The sequence below is a fragment of the Mus musculus genome, chromosome 2, assembly GCF_000001635.26.
Source record: "Mus musculus strain C57BL/6J chromosome 2, GRCm38.p6 C57BL/6J".
Classification (NCBI taxonomy): domain Eukaryota; kingdom Metazoa; phylum Chordata; class Mammalia; order Rodentia; family Muridae; genus Mus; species Mus musculus.
In genome coordinates, this window is record NC_000068.7 from 79,888,936 (window position 1) to 79,906,272 (window position 17,337).

Below are 17,337 nucleotides of genomic sequence, written 5' to 3' on the forward strand. Positions count from 1 at the left end.
CCTAAAACACAGACATGCACACACACCCATACATGCACATGCACATACAATTATACATATATACATATATACATACATATACATGTACATACATGCCCCTACATACATATATACTCATATACATACATACATATGTACTCATACGTACATATGTATACATACATGCACACACAAGCCCATATATGCACACATGCCCACACATGTACATGCACACACATATATACTCATATACATACATACGTATGTATGTATGTATGCATAAATACATATGTGCACATGTGCACATACACACACACACACACACACATACCACAAGAAGAATACCAAATGACCTTTATTTATAGTTTGTAAGAGGTCACAGGATACATGTACAATCTGGTACTGGTAGACAGATTTGATGTTGGCAATGGATTTTGGGGAAAAGATGGCTGAAAGTAAAAGTTCTTTACATAGAAAGAGCAAATGGAGAATGATACCATATATCATATTGATATGATGAATATGATTGATGTGGTCTATATTGAAACAGAGTTGGCAATAGCCCTATTATGTTTGAGAGCCAGATTAAATGAAGTTAAAAGGAGGATGAAGAGTATGAAACCAAGTCATGCTCTTCTTTCATTAAAATTAATGGATTTGGATTTGCACAAAAGGCAGTCAGGAGTCACTGAAGACCGGTGAGTGGGGAAGGACGAGCTGATGGGTCCTGCCTCTTAGAGGTCACTGAGATGTGCTTCTCCCACTGAACTAAGGGCAGACTTTGGCACCTAGCAGGAGTTATTGTTTGTAGAGTTTAATCTCATCAGTTTTCATAAAAGAGATGTAGTGCGGAACAGTGGAAAAGAGTGGATGACCAGTTAGTCCAGTGTGTGAGTCCTTTTTCATCCCTAGGGAAGTGAGCTGTTTACCTTCTGAGCTATAGTTCCTGTTAAAATGGAAATAAAGAGTATTTCTCTGTGAGCTTTCAAAAGTTTAAAGTAAATTTGTGTGCTGTTCCTATCAAAGCCTTGTCCAATATCTAAACACAGAGCAAACAGCATTTTCCTACAGTCATTACTTTATGCTGCAAAGCATTGAATGGAGATGATGAGAGCTAGTATGTCCTAACCGATGGCACCTGACTTATGCAAGCCCTGTGTGTAGAGAGTGATATTCAGAGCTAATGGGACTTAGCTGCTTGGTGCATGTACACATCCATCTGAGTCATTAGAAGAAAAAGATGACCTCAGTACTAGCCTGTGTTACAGACTGACCTGGGATGGACCCTCTAGAGTTCCCACGAGTCCATCATGAAATGAGGAGAAAGGAGATTTAAAAAGTTGGTACCCCAGGGATCCATTGTTTATTAAAGAAACATGATTCCAAGGGAACAGAAATCACCTGTCATCTTCAAACATCTCTTATTGATTATAGTTATAAATTTAGCTCTTTTTAAAAAGAAAGCAACTTTCAGTACAAATATAAAGCTGCAAAGTAAATTTAGAGATGGGATTTAATCACACATTATATCATAATTATTTGAAGTTATTATCTTTCTAGCTGTCAAAATTAATTTTAAATGTCTTTTCTTTTCTTTTTCTTTTTTTTTTTTTTAGTTAATCTCTGCCTCCCATAAAAAGAAGTTTCTCCTCCACAAACCCCACTTAGTTGTTAATGGGTTGCGGCTTTATTGATTTCCTTTAGATGAGAAAATTTGGGAATACATAAATATTTACATTCAAGTGAAAACTATATTTGTATTAGTTAAAGTAGAATTTTGGAATAACTGCTAGCTCTTTCACAGCTGATTCACAGGTTACTGGTGGTGAATGTCCTTAGAGCTAAAAAAAAAAAAAAAAGTTTAAGCTTGTAGACTTTTAAAAGAATTCCTGGGGACAAGCTAGGACATACAAGGTCAGATTATATCATGGTTCCTATCTGGAACAAAACCGAGTCCAACACTGAGGATCTGCTGGTCCTTGATGGGCAGAAATCCAAGGTTAAAATGATGAGCCACGAGCAATGCAGATCCTGCACCTCCTCTAAACCGTAGACAGTATGTGGCCTAGCGGAGGGCTCGGGCAGACGTAGTCTCAAGTGGGCAGTCCTCCTGCTACACAAGAAGAAAATACTGACTGCTCCTAAAGCTTACACAGCAGCCATAGACAGGACGGGCCAGAGATGTTGTTAGATGGGCGGTTGAGATTCCATTATTCTTATCCTGGTCCTATTTTCCACTCAGTAAATAAATATTTGTATCTTTATGTTGGCTGATAGCAAAGCTGGGTCCCGTGGAACTGGATCAATGTGGCAGAGGTCACACAGGGACAAGAGCCAGGATTCAGACAAAAGGGGTGTGTTTTCTTTTCCTTCTGTAGATAGCAGTAAGTCTCATGGTTCGAGACCGTTGTTTGTGCTCTAATCATTCAAAGCAAACTAGCTGACTGACGTGCCTGGATATATGAATGGGCAGAAGTTAATAGAACTCTAAGACTATATTCACGTTTACATTGCCGTGTATGTATGTGCATATGTGTGATAAAGTATATGTTTAGTCTAGGGAGAATTTTAGGTCAGAAAATCATATTGACTTGGTTCTTAAAGGTATTCTTTTTTCCTTCAGAGCACTTTAAAGGGACATAATTAATAACTACTTGAGCCTAAAGTGCTGGGGTTGACACATTTTCTTCATCATCTTTTTCAGGTAAAAACCTGTAGTAGTTTGTTATAATTTTACATAGAAAGGTATTGCATTGTGAAAGCTAATAATAATGTGGCTTGTATTAACACTTATTTTCTTTCAGATGCTGCACAAAGTGCTTTATAGTGAGACTTAATGGCTCTTCATTACCAGCCCATAAATTGGTCAGTATGATTAACTCTGTTTTAGTGAGGAGTTAATAGAGGCCAAAATGGAGAGCTAGCCCATTAGAAGTGGCAGATAATGTTTTCAAAGCTGGTGGCAGCCTCCTAAACCCACGCTCTTTCAAACAGTATTCCCAAGGAGGCCATTACCACAGACCATGGGCATCCTGCCACATCTTCTGCAGATTGATCAGAGAAAAATAGAGTCATCCCAAAGTGTGGGAGTTGGCATCCGGCCAGGCAGTGGGTTGCAAATTCCAAAGGAAAGATTGCAAGTTGCCTCTCTTTCTTCTACCCAGTTCCTTAGAGAGAATGAAGGTCACCAGCCACTGAGTACAAAGTGCTCTGGGTAGGGCCTTAGAGTGACCTTGTATTCAAAGAGATAGTTGGAGGTAGTTTGACATCACTCCACAGAGCAATGGCTCTTTAGTAAATGTATTTTCTGCACACCACTGTCACTGTGGCATGGGTTACAAGTTAATCAGGTGACAAAAGGAGAGAGAGGGAGGCAAGCGGCCTTGCCAACATCAAGTCCCTACCTCTCTCCACTGCTGATTGACTGTCAGGACTGAGGGCTTCACCTCTGACATTAACACACAGGAAGCTCCATCACAATCCCTTTCAGACGATGCTCCTCAGAACACCTTGCAGGTGACAGATGCATTAGTCACCTGACAGCCTTGGCCTGGAACTGGAGTGCTCTAGAAATGTCACTCTGATAAGAGGCCAGCTCAAAATAGCAGGGAATCAACTCAACGCTTAAAGGAGTGATCCAGTCTTTTCCAAACCAAATCTGAAGGGTGACAAAGACTGGAACAGGTTTAGCTGGTATCTCTGTAATGCATTTTTGTTCCAAAGACCTACATGTTCATTTGTACGAAAATTAGTGTTCACCTACCACCGTGGAAGAAAGCTTGTTAAAACTACATTTCCAAAACTGTCACATTTGTAGTGTGATCTCATTTTGACAAAATACTCAACACATTCATGAATTCATTTCACCTGCAAAAATTGTATTGCATTGTAAAATTCACTCTCCCTGTTGCTTTAAGTGCAGTTTCTGGATCTTAGTCTACATTAAATTAGGTTTGCCAGGAGACTAATTTTGTCATGGTCACACTAACAGGTGACTGACCCCACTGACATTTTGCTGAAGAATGATTAAAATCGGAAGCCAGGTGCCATGCCAATTTTGTTAACAGAAAGGAAGTTACAATCACATTTGTGGTTTTCTCAGCAGTGCCTCTGACCTACACTAATGGCTTCATTTACTTGGTATTGTGCCAGGAGGCAGGGATGTGGGTTCAGAGTTCTCAGGCTTCAAGAGAACAGAAAAGGGCATTTGATGCTCTCAACAAATATTTGAAAGTCTGAGGTTAAAAGCACATGGTGGGTGGGAGGTTAGGATGGGGAGTGGGCAAGGAGATCAGGAGTAGAGAGGGCAGAGGAAAGAGGAGAGTAATCTGGCAGGGTGAGGAATCTCTAGGATGTGCCAGAGACCCAAACTGGAGGTGGGGAAGTCCCAGGAAGTCCATGGGGGTGAGTCTAGCTTAGACTCCTTCCTGGCAGTGGGGGGACATCGAGCCTAAAATGGCCACTTGCTGTACCCAGGCAGGACTCCCAGTGGAGAAATAAGGATAGCAACCCACCCACCAATTCTTCGAGCCAAAATGTGTCCTGCCTACAAGATGTGCAGGGATAAAGATGGAGCAGAGAAGGAGTGAATGACCAACACAATGGCTGGCCCAAATTGAGATCAATCCCATGGACAAGAACCAAGCTCTGACACTATTAATGACAGTGTAGTGTCATCAATGATAGTTATGCTTGCAGGCAGAAGCATAATTGTCCTCTGAGAGGCTCCACCCAGCAGCCGAAGGAAAGAGAAACAGAAACCCACAGCCAAACATTAAATGGGTCTTGGGGAGTCTTGTGGAAGAGTCGAGGGAAGGATAGGGACTCCACAGGAAGACCAACAGAGTCAAATAACCTGGACCCTTGCGGACTCCCATAGACTGAACCACCAACCAAAGAGTAAGCACGGCGTTGTCCTAGATCCCCCCCACATATGTAGCAGACATGCAGCTAGGTGTTCATGCAGGTCCCCCAACAAGTAGAGTGGGAGCTGTCGCTGAATCTGTTGCCTGCCTATGGACCCCATTCTCCTAACTGGGCTTCCTTGTCTTCTGTCAGTGGGAGAGGATATACCTAGTCCTACAGTCCTACTTGATGTGCCATGATGTGATACCCAGAAGGAGTTTCCCCCTTCTCAGAGGAGAAGGCAAGTGGGGGAATGTGAGAAGGAACTGTGTGAGAGGGGGCACTAGAAGGAACAGGTGGGGAGTGATATTGGGATGTAAAGTGAGTGGATGGATGAAGGAAGAGAGAGAGAAAGAGAGCGAGCGAGCGAGAGAGAGAGGGAGGGAGGGAGAGAGAGAGGGAGAGAGAGAGAGAGAGAAGAAAGAAAGAAAGAAAAAAGAAGTCACATGGTGGATTTGAAATTCTCTGCTTGTCCATTAATGTGACACCTCATATCTTTTCCATGTAACCTTTGAACTTCAGAGTAAAAGGGATAAAAGAGAAGGTCTTTATTTGGCCCCCAAGTCCTTGCAGTAAACAAAAGAAAACTACAAAATGTGTTTGCACTGAATCATATTGTAAGATGAAAACACTCTGCCTGGGACAGCCCTTTTTTCTTTTTCAATTGTCTTCACAATTGAGCAGCTATTGAGTGAAAGCAAAGCGGGTGTGGCTTCTTCACCCTCCTTCGCAGCAAGCCAATCAGTTCACTCTCCACTGTAGAGTGTTATTTAAATAAATAGCACTTTTTTTCTTTTCTAGTTAACTTAAAAAACCACAACAAATTCATCTGATCGTCAGAATCAGGACAGAGGCACTAGAAATCTACAGGCAAGTGGAGAACCCTAAGGCAGTGTTTCCCACAGACAACACTTAGAACGGCTAGGAGCTCCCTAACCATTCTCATATATCACGCACACTAAAGCAAGAGAAAGCAGGGCCTTCCAGAAAGAACTGTGACAATGGAGACTCCTTGACCCAGAAGGTTTGGGGAACTGAGACACTGCACAGGGGCACGCATTCAAGAGAAACCAAGAGTCCTGAAAACACTTAGGACACTTTTTAAAGTGCTTTGTCATATGGAGGGCATTTCTACAACATAGTGAAATTTTAAACTATTCCTTAAGTATGCATCTGAGATTCCCACCACCACCCATATCAACAAAGAGCCACAAGTGTGAGCCATTCTAGATCACAAGCCAGGGATGTCCTCCACTGTCTCCAGCTAGTGCAGCTAGCTGGCTGCAACCACACGAGACACCTCAAATGTAAGTCTTCCTGCTGGGACTCTTAGCCACAGGCCTTTGAGAGAGAAAAACAAATCACTGTCTTGATATACTATGCTTTGGATGAATTTCTTGCAGAACAGATAACATGAACACAGGGCAGAAGAGGGACGGAACCCCAAGGCACGGAAGGATCTGCAAAGCTTAGGTGACAAAGGAAAGCAAGAACTAAAAATGTCTTTGGTCAATGTGTAAGGAACCGTGGGATAAACCCTCACACATGGATATTATATGTAGTAGCCAACAGAATTAATTTCAGAATGAGAAAATGCAACTGTGATGATATTTTTCTGCCTTTGTTCATCTTAGAGAATCATGCGCCTGCTATAGGTTGACCAGCTCTTTGGGACTCTATGCTAAGGTCTCAGAGAATTTTCTTGGGACCTTAACCCTTATTATTCAGAGTGAAGAGCTTGAGGGAAGTTCATGAGTTCCATGTAGGCATTGGAATGGGATGGTTCTGAAACAGCACATTACTGAGATGTCAGCTTCCAACTCTGAGAAGAATTGTAACCCAAGAATCTAGTTTGAGTAGATGCCATTTACAGACATTAATGACATTATTTTAGTAAACACTGACACATAAAAAAATGAGAAGGTGCAGGACTGGAGGGTGGCCCATCCTCCTCAGTGCCCAACACAGTAGGTATTTCTTTTCTCTGTCTAGTTGTATCCTGAGCTGGAAGGCACCACAGAGATTCCCAGGCCTCCCACAATCTTCCCTTACTGTTACCCTAATTAATATCTGCAGGTTGAATATCTTGTTCATTCATTCATTCATTCATTCATTCACTGTGGTGCAAAAATCAGAAAGGAATGCTCTGTCTCTGTGTTTATCTGCATAATTCCCCCCAATCTTCTGTAAGGACATGTCTGTGATTTGTAGTATTGTAAGCACAGACAAACAATCCTGAAGTTAGGTGAGCTAGAGAGTGAGTATTTATCCTTAACATATTCTGAAGACACAAGGCTTTTTCTCTATGTCAATTATTTTACTTATTTTAATTTTTGGGTTTTTTTTTTGTAAGAATAAAGAATTTACATGGAAAAGAATGTAGAAACACACTACTCTTCAAGAGAGTATGCTGCATGCCCGGACAACAAAAAAGAAAAATGTACTCCAACAGCACATTGGAGGCTCCTTGTCTCATAATGCCATGTCAGGGCTTTATATACATATACAAATTTCTCTCTCTTTATGTCAGTCTCTCTGTCTCTCTCTGTCTCTGTGTCTTTGTCTCTGTATCTGTCTCTCTGTCTCTCTTTGTCTCTCTCTCTCTCTCTCCCTCCCCCTCTTTGTGTATGGTATAGTGTTTTTATGGAATTCATGAATGTACAAATGAAAGGGTCTTGTGTCTATGTTTGTGCCTTTTCTAGGGTTCTTTTCTTTCTATTTGTTTGTACTGTATATATTATTTTGCCTTATTCCAATGGGATATTATATTATATTATATTATATTATATTATATTATATTATATTATATCACATTATATTATTACCCTTAGAAGCCTGCTTGTTTTCTAATGAGAGACAGAAATGGGGTGTGTCTACTTGAGAGATAATTAGATGGGTGAAACTGAGAGGAGTAGAAGGTGGGGAAACCATAATTATTATATGTAAGAAAAAAATCCATTTTCAATAAAAGGGAAACAAAGTACAAGCAAAAATGTACTACAGTTCAAATTTTAAAAAATTAACATTAAATATATTTTAATTGACCTTTAAGTATGTTTTCTTCCACAGAATTCGAATACTTTCTGAAAAATATATAACAAATTTGTAACATCCCAGTGAGTTTTACATGTATGTTAGAAATACATATGATATTGTACACATATTTGTTCATGGCAAGAGGAACTCAGGAGAATGGTGTGTGCTGTCTCCATACTAAGATACTTCATTTATAAAGGGTTTCTTACCATGATACCTGTATGAAGCATTATATAATGCACAGTTTGAGTGACGTCAGCTGCATGGACCAAATTATGATATGGATTTTTGTGCTTGCTGTAACCAACTTCTAAGGCTTCTGCAAAGGCAATTAGGCAAGAAACAGGAATCTGTGGAAAGCAATATTTATGATCATATTTTGGCCAAAATTGTTATGCTACATAAGAAAGAGCACAGTGTTTGAAAATGGAACCAAATTAATGAGTCAAATATGGACAGTAACTTCAAGTTCAATGTGATTCGTCTTGAAAAATCACATTATTGATATGTTAGCTTTCAATTTGGGGGCCTGTAACCCAAATGAAATGGCTCATACCATATAGTTCCATCATTTTATATATTTCACAGTCAAGAAAAAAAAAGGCTAGTTCTTAAAAGTATAAAATGCCTAAATATTAGCAGCATTCCCATCTGTAGGAGAAAATCTGTGGCTTCCCAGTACTTTCTAGCCTCTACAATGCCCTGATCTCCCAGCAAACAAAAGCTGGAACCTCAGACTGCTCAGAAATCTGAATCAAATCTGTTGCTTACATGATTCTAAATGAAACCAATTTGAAGACCCAGCTTTTCAATCTACTCAAAGCTTCCAATCAATTAGATGTGGTACTGACATCCCAGCACTCCTGTGGCTGAGTCAAGAAGACCGTTTGAGATGATCCTGTGCTACATCACAAATTCACAGTTACCCTGGGCTACATAGAAAGACCATGCCTCGATATTAAAAAATTGAAAGGGCTTTTGTGTAGTACATGGGCACTAGAACCTACAGTACTTCTTCGAGACACAGTTTCGATCCTGCTAGTCTTCTACGAGTGAGCAGCAGCTTCATCAGACAGTGAGCTCATCCTGCTAACCTGTGACCTGCTAAGTCAACCTGAAGGCATCCATCAATGGCTCAGTGCTCTGTATCGTCACTTTTATTCACATAACCAATTCTCTGAGTGTCTGACTGTTTGTTGACGTTTCTGACCTTGAAGCGGTTGATAAGATCATATCTGGTAAAGAGTTCATAAATCATAAACTTCAGGCTATGCTCCCCGCTTGCTTCATTTAAGGCAAATACATCAAAAGACCATTTATCAACTTCCTGTAGAAAAGAGAGTGAGGATTTTAGACATCAAGATTGTGCTGCTTTTCACAGAAACTGATTTAACATATTAATCACTGAACATGCAACATGGAACTCGCAACTGAACACATCGAACTACATTGTACTGGGCGATTCTGTTGTGACTGAGCTTCGAGAGTCTAGCTGTCAGGCATCATGCAGCACCAAGGTTTTCCCTCCAGCCTCAGGATGATGAAGCTGATGTGATAAACTTGTAATAAACAGTCTAATGCTGCCTTCATCTTTTTCTCCCTCTGACTTCCTGTCATAAATCATTTTCTAGAATGACTCCATTTTAAGGCAGGATTGCTGGTGTACGGGTGACATCAATTGAGGGCTAGAAGAAAAAAATAGTCTGGGTCTTTGTTTCCACTCATCCAGCCACCTGCTTCTTTCTTTGCTTGGCATTTCAGCATAAAGGGCCGGTAATTTAGCTTAAAGCACTGATATTAACTGTTGTTTGGAGGGATGTAAATTCCAGAGGGAATCAGAGCCTTAGCCTCCCTCACATGACCCAGGCTGACTCACTTATGGACCTCCAAGAGACAGTGAGAACTAGAAGTGGCTCATTTGATTGAGAAGAGGGCTAGTAATCTTGCCACTTCATGCAGTTCTTTGGAGGGTGTAAGCAGGTCTATAGGGAAACAGATGACACCCGTGATGCACCCCGTCTCAGTGGCACTGGGAGCAGGAAGGAGGACTGCCTGTCAGCACTGTCAGCACATGGTTTTGCTGAAGAAAATCTAATGGAGTACATTACTTTGTTCTAAAGAAGATCCTGCCTGTCAGTAAGGAAGGCTTGGTGAAAACACACACACACACACACACACACACACACACACACACACACACACACACACTGGCCGATTTAGTGTTGGATAGTTAAGTGGACAGTTAAAGCGATGACTAATTATATATGTATGTCAACACCCTTCAGAGTCTCTTTCCATTATGTGACCATTGCTGTGCAATTTGCAGTCTATCATTAGAATTTGATAGACTACGAGATGCAGAAACTAAATGAAACATCTGATGGGGCCTCTGTAAAAAATCTGTCCTGTGAAATATAATAGTGACAACTTCCAATGATACTTTAAATGCTTTGTTATTTGTGTGTCTGTCCTCATGCAGGCTTTCCCATGCTATGGGGGCTAAAGGACAACTTTGTGGAGTCAGTTCTCTCCTTCCGTCCTTAGGTGGGTCCCAGGGCTGGAACTCTTGTCACCAGACTCTTGTGGCAAACTCCTTTTACCACTGGATCATCTTGTCGGCCATTTTTAACCACTTAAAATAAAATGCCAATAAAGTCTTTGTTTACTTGCATGCAATGGTTTAATTCCTCCCACTTGGCTGCAGTGTGATGCTTAGGCACTGACTTTTGTCTCTTTGTAAATTAAGAAAATCTAATGTTATTGATAGAAGGAGTTTAGGCACTGGTAAAGTTCAATGAACAGTAAATCATTTATAAAATTCCAAAGAAGAGCTGGTTCATATGTTCAAAGTTTCCATTCGAGGCTGGAAGATGAATTGTAACTCCCCGTGCCTCATGTGGGCTTTACAAACAGTTGTGATTGACACTTGTCACCTACAGGAGCTGTCTAATACCTATGCTGCCAGACTGGTATTTCTGGAGGATTCTCAGAAAACTCATTCACTAAGATGCTCTTTCTCCGTGATGTTTATGCCCTTGACCTTGCACTTAATGTAGTTTAATCAGCTATATTTTACACAATGACTGTGCTCTTATACTAAAAGGTTTTAGTTGGTTTTTAAGCAAATAACTTACAAATAAACAAACAAAAATGGTTTTCTTGCACATAGTTGAAGAAAGAAATAGGAACGGCAAAAATCTTCCAAAACAGAGTAGTTATGTTGAAGAGGTGTGAAATTTATGTGCTTGTCTTTATTGTTATCTTTGGAGACAGGGATATATTAACACACCTCATGAAAAATGCACGGCCTTTTAAAGTTAGTAATAGTTAAATCAGCAGAGTAAAATATAGAGAGGATGCTTGGGACAAAAGGAAAACACACAAAAAAAAATAAACATTGAAAAATTTAAATTGGAATCCCCCATTCAAAAAAAAAAAAAAAAGAAAAGAAAAGAAAAGAAAAAAGAAAAGAAATAAAGTAAGCCAAAATCTCTTGGATAATAAAAGGAAATCACCATAGGGTTGTTTTAGGGACAAAGTCGAGTCCTCACAACCAAATTAGAGACAGGAAAAAGAAGAGGAGAGAAGAGAAGAGGAGAGAAGAGAAGAGAGGGGAGGGGAGGGGAGGGGAGGGGAGAAGAGAGGGGAGAGGAGGAGAGGGGAGGGGAGAAGAGAGGGGAGGGGAGGGGAGAAGAGAGGGGAGGGGAGGGAAGGGGAGGGGAGGGGAGAAGAGAGGGGAGGGGAGGGGAGGGGAGGGGAGGGGAGGGGAGGGGAGGGGAGAGGAGAGGAGAGGAGAGAAGAGAAGAGAAGAGAAGAGAAGAGAAGAGAAGAGAAGAGAAGAGAAGAGAAGAGAAGAGAAGAGAAGAGAAGCAGAAAAGGGAGTTAAGAATGAAAAGCCTTTGAGGTGGAGTTCTCTTTGCATGTGGCTTAATGGGTGGGGAAGTTCTCCTTGTCTCCTACTGTGGAAGTTCAAGAGACCACAGTATCTCCTTTATAGAGCTGGAGACAGAATTCAGCAGGGGTCTCTGGGATACTCGGTCTCAGAAATGACCCAGGCAGAGGGGATGTCAAGTGGGTGTGTCATCACCCTTGTAGGCATGGCTTGAAGAGGATTGAATCACAACATATTTCAGAAGAGGGGCATGTCCATGAGTGTGGTTCACAGAAATACAAGAGCTTCAAAGTCAGATCAAACTGGCCTTGGCACTTCCTGGCTGTGGGACCCCATAGGTGCTGTGTACTGCGTTCCTCCTGCTGATATGGGATTAAGGACAGATCTATTTGTGCAAAACCTGGCTTACAAAAAAAAAAAAAAAAGAATGAAAAGCCTACAAGACTTTCTTGCAGAAGGAAGATACACCTGTGTGCTGCATGTCCCACGTGTAAAATGGAGTTTTGAGCCAGCAGCTTGCTCAGGCAGACTCTCACTCCAGCACACACAACACTGCAATCACACCTGGGGCATGGGGCAGGGCAGTCCCAGGAAGCCAGATACCAAGACAGGAAAGTTGTTTTTAGTTTGTTAGTTACTGTATCAATTTTTTCAATTTCTCAGACTTTAAGATCTTAAATCACTTTCTTCTTTTTCTTTTTGTTATTTAAACACACGCTAAAACATCTTTCTAATGCATAATAGAAGCATAAGAAGGTATGTATATTCTTGGAATAGTGACATTTCAAAGTGTAATTCGAGAACCAAGTAACTTAAAGCTTGAAGGCAAAGCTCGTACACTCATGTGTACAGCTTGGTATTGACTTTAGCACAAGTCAGATGTCATGTGACTCTATGGTGACTCGAGACTTGGTGGCTTTACACTTAACAGATGCTTAACGTCATTTCCATATTGTAACATGTAGGCCGAAGGAAAGACCTGCTCTCATTTTTCTCCCAGGCACTGGAAGGAAAGTAAATCTACGTGATCACTTTACAAAGAAAAATAATTGAAATTCTTTCACCTTGAGTGTCACTATGACAGCTGCAGGATATGTCAAACCAACCATGTGATAGTTCTTCCTGTACATCCTAAAAGAGACAAAATGAGGGCATGTGTAACATTCATCTGCACTTTCAGCTGATCTCCCAAATACCAGGAAAGGACAGCTCTTGGTTTCTTCACCCTGCATCCCCACTGTGACAGTGGCAATAATAACCACCATTGTTTCTTTGGGTGACAGGGGTGGAGGGCATAGCAACTCTGAGAAGTGATCTTAGCTTCCACACATGGACAGCTTTCCCTGAGCTTCCTGCAATTAATAGGGCGACAGTATTCTCCATGTACAGGCCACCCCATCTGTGACAGCAGAATATTCTTGTTTTATGTCCATTTGTGTACTAAAAGTGGTACAATAGAGGTTAAATAGCATGCACAGGGTTGTGTTTCTGTCTGCCTATCTGTCTGCCTGCCTGCCTGCCTGTCTATTTCAGAATTGTTACTATCAGAGGGAGGCAGCAGCATCAGAGGTCTACATAGCTCTTTGTGGTTAAGGAGATAACAAAAGGTTAGATTGACAAAAATAGCTCAAGACTGTTCAAACTGTCATCCAATATTATTTAAGGAAGCTTATTCTGAGAAAATGTTCTCTCCATTGTTGTAATAATATAAACAGTGCTGGACTTTTATATACTTGTAACTTTTTTGTCTTTTGACGGGAAGCTAATCTGATTCGTAATTTGATGGGCAGCTAAACCAAATAGAAGGTAGAGTCTAGTAAGGAAGACCCTAACACAGTTAATGGCAATTGACTTCTATCTGGGAGTATGGAAGATTTGTGACTATTTCCCAAGGTTCTGGAAAGATAAGGTTCAAGTATCAATGAGCTATATTCCTTAGACAGTATTGCCATGACTCCTCTCCCCCGCCCCAAAATAAGGAAAACACTGTAATTTGATTAAATATAGGAGATGTTAATATGAGAAATAATCAAGAATTAGAGAATTTTCTGCATTTTTAAATAAAAATCATTGTGGAAATGTATGAACATTTTTGAATCTGTGGTCTATGTGTTAAAAATCCAGAAAACTCATTGCTATGCAAAGCCAGTGGTTTTTTAAATTATAGTAAAGACCAAGTGATTTATCATGCTTTCCTTTTAAATACTTCATGGGAGCTCAATTGGAAATGTGTTTGATCATCCTACCCTTTCTTGAAAGAGCACCTCCCCATGTCACCACAGACACATCACCACCCACTTTTCCTATTTCAATTTCATGTTTACTTGAAATAATCATAAGCTACATTTAGGTGTTGTGACCAGTATAGTAACAAACTTCTTTATTGGAAGACCTCAGTACAGTTTACAATTGGGACGTTTTTATTAACTACCCCATGGAGATAAGTATAATTATTCCAATCCTGCAGAGCAAAGAAAGTGCTAATCACACAACAAAGGTCCCAAAAAGCAATCACTGTCAATAAAGCCACTTAGTTATGGATTTGGAGGAAACAAATAGTCTTCATCTACATATTTTATCTATAATTATCATGAAGAAAGGAGGGATGGGGTGGAAGAAAGGTCAATGACCAGGGAAATAATTAAAAAGCTAATGTAGACATTGTAAGCCTTAAGTCGTATTAAAGCAGTGTGACTTCCTGGCACAGGAGGGAAGGGAGGATGGAAAAGCATGGAGAACCTGTGCTTTGAATCATAAGTTAAGCCACTTGGTAGCTGTGTGGCATTAGGAACAATCTTTAATCGTTCATTTATAAAAGCAGAATCTTAAGCATTCTGTGAAGAGTAAAGAATGTAAATGCTGTACACAATCTAATAAATACCCAGCAGAAGATAGCTAGTATCACTAGTAACTGCATTCATTATCCAACTGTCACATAACTCATAGTTCCTTGGGCCCAGTGACCGCTCTTACACCACTGAATGTCCTATATTGAGAAATAGGCTGTGAACATAGTATTACTTATTCTATGGAATGAAAAGATAGGGGGAGGATTGCCCTCTTAAAGTAATTTTAAAAATTCCCCGATTAACCTACTACGTTACCTTCCTAACCCTATCATTAGGCACAGAAATATAAAATTGTAAATTTTATATACCAGCAAACATAAGTACATCAAATAAAAAGGGCAAGTATCATGACTGCTCCAGGACATATTTGTGGAGCTGACTTTTACTGTATCAAACAGGTGATCTACCATACATCTTGGGAAAAGACTAAGAAATTTCCTGGAATCCAAGAAGTGGTGATGTCCAAGTGAAATTACAATGAATTATTTTAAGAGGTTTCTTTAAAACTACGAAACATTATTCCAAGCTTTAGAAGCAATGAAACAGTCTTCTTCTCAGTGCTGAACAAGAGGACATTTGGGCAAATAATTGCCAGGACTTTCTGAGGTGCTGGATCTCGGGAGGGGGGCTTTGCAGGAGAAGCAAAAAGACTTATATTTTCAGGACTAAAGGTAATTACTTTTGATAATTCAAAATAAAAATATTAATAATAGGGATTTGACTTTGATAAATAAGATTCTATTTCTAAATACTTTAAGTGTGTTAACTTATAATAGTTAAATTGTTATTTAGTTATCTTCTGTGAGTTTTGATATTTCTATTTGGAAATCAGATTTGCTTGATGTTTCATATAAATAAATTGAAACACATCAGTTCAATATATGAATCCTGAATTCCTAGCATTGTCTCAGATAGATGCACACTCAGTTAGGTGGTACCCACAGTTTGTATTGGTTTTCAGCTTGCCACGGTTTGCAATAGCTTAAAAAAGGAAGATAACCCACTTCCCTTCAGCAGGCCAACCATGATGCTTCATCTGAGTCTCTCTGAAATGCTGCTTAGATGTTTTTAACTTGATACCATGGGAAATCAATAACACTCACACAGAAGAAACATGACTGTAGACATTCTCCTTAGTCTAGTCTCCTTGCTTGGCACTTCTGTTAGAATAAATCTATGCACCAGACAAGGTAGGATCCTACCACTAATTAGAGTATCCTTAGTATTCATTTATTGAAGCCAATCAGATGCAGGTAAGAAGCCTGCAAAGTAATTTGAATAATCACTGATTGGATGCTCTTTTGAGTTGTATCCCCATGAAATAAGCTCCTAGAAGTCTTATCACAATTGTCCTAACAAAACTTTAAACTGCATCTTCAATAGTGCTCCTGTTACACTTTCTCATTTACATTTTGAAAATACAGTAGCCTTTCCACTGTTCAATATAATATTGGGAATGATGTGAGATGAAGGAAGTGGCCAGAATTCATGTCCATGGGAAGGGTGCTGAGGCTGAGCAGGGTGACATAAGCCTCTCCAGAGGCAGGAGGATTGAAATTCAAAGCCAGTCTGGCCTAACTAGTCACTGTGTCAATAAAGGGGCCCTGATAAATAATACAATTACTATCTGCCCCTCAATCTGCTCAGTTTCAAAAATACTGAATTTGCCACTTTACATATAATTAATATATTGTGTTTAATCTGAGGGATTCCTGATAAATGCTTTGCAGTTTTGTCAAGCATGTTTATAATTGGCCTTTGTATAGTTTTAATTCTGAAACATTTCATTTTATAAAAAGAAGAGTAGCCTTTTCTCTTAAAGATAAAAAGAAAATACTATGAAACTTGGCCATATTACTATGTATAAACACTGAAACCCCTGGTGGTCCCCATGGCATCAGAGAATCTTCTTTCAGAAACACGAATGCTAAAAACAAAGTACTCCAAAGCAGAAATGAGAGAGATTTCATCTCATGATGGAAACCAAAGAAGTGGTAAGTCTTTTCTATTTAGGACAAAACAACTAAGTTGACTTTAAAATTAAAATTAATCCATTATAGGATCCATTTTGTGAGTTATTGCAATTTATTTACATAAAATTAATTGCTAAAATATGAACATATTAGAAATGTTTGTAAACATGTCCACACGGGTGTGCTTCCAAATGGCTATAATCTCAATCTTTCTGTCATCCTAATAGAAATGTTTTAAAAAGTAAGGCAAGAGACTTCTGTTCTAGGCATAATAATCAGAACACCAAAGTACCTGCTCTAGTTGTGCTAGCGTGTGTCCTCCGTAAGGTAATATGGACACGTCGTGCTTTGATGCACTACACACACTCACTGACCGTCAGATTCTCCGGTCTTGGGATGTGAATCATGGTGCTTCCTTACCTTTCCACAAAAATCCCAGCCTGGACAGCATGGACAATGCTGCGAAACTTTGGTTTTTCTTCAGGCTTCTTTTTCATCATCCCCATTTTGCGTGTGAAAGTTGAAGCCAACCAATCCCGGACTTCCGATGGGACGGAGTCAGTCTGGATGTCGCTGAGTTCATCCTCTGTGTCCAGCAGTCTTCTGCAAACATATACACAGGATAAGCACTGAGAAATAGGAGCAGAGACTAACAAGGAAGCAAACATCCTAAACAAATATCCAAATATTTTCTTTGTTTTGT

The 17,337-nt window shown here is 40.0% G+C and overlaps 1 protein-coding gene across 11 annotated transcripts in view; it reads right to left on the reverse strand.

The window, feature by feature from the left end:
* Positions 1-17,337, reverse strand: part of Pde1a (phosphodiesterase 1A, calmodulin-dependent) — a 362,070-nt gene that overhangs the window by 54,483 nt on the left and 290,250 nt on the right. For all 11 annotated transcript variants that reach the window (XM_006498919.3, NM_001355140.1, NM_001355141.1 and 8 more), the window contains 4 exons: positions 17,055-17,237; positions 12,877-12,943; positions 9,131-9,247; positions 8,130-8,270 (listed from right to left, as the gene is read on the reverse strand). In XM_006498919.3, the coding sequence (XP_006498982.1) occupies positions 8,130-8,270; positions 9,131-9,247; positions 12,877-12,943; positions 17,055-17,237 (508 nt within the window). The remainder of the gene's footprint in view (positions 1-8,129; positions 8,271-9,130; positions 9,248-12,876; positions 12,944-17,054; positions 17,238-17,337) is intronic.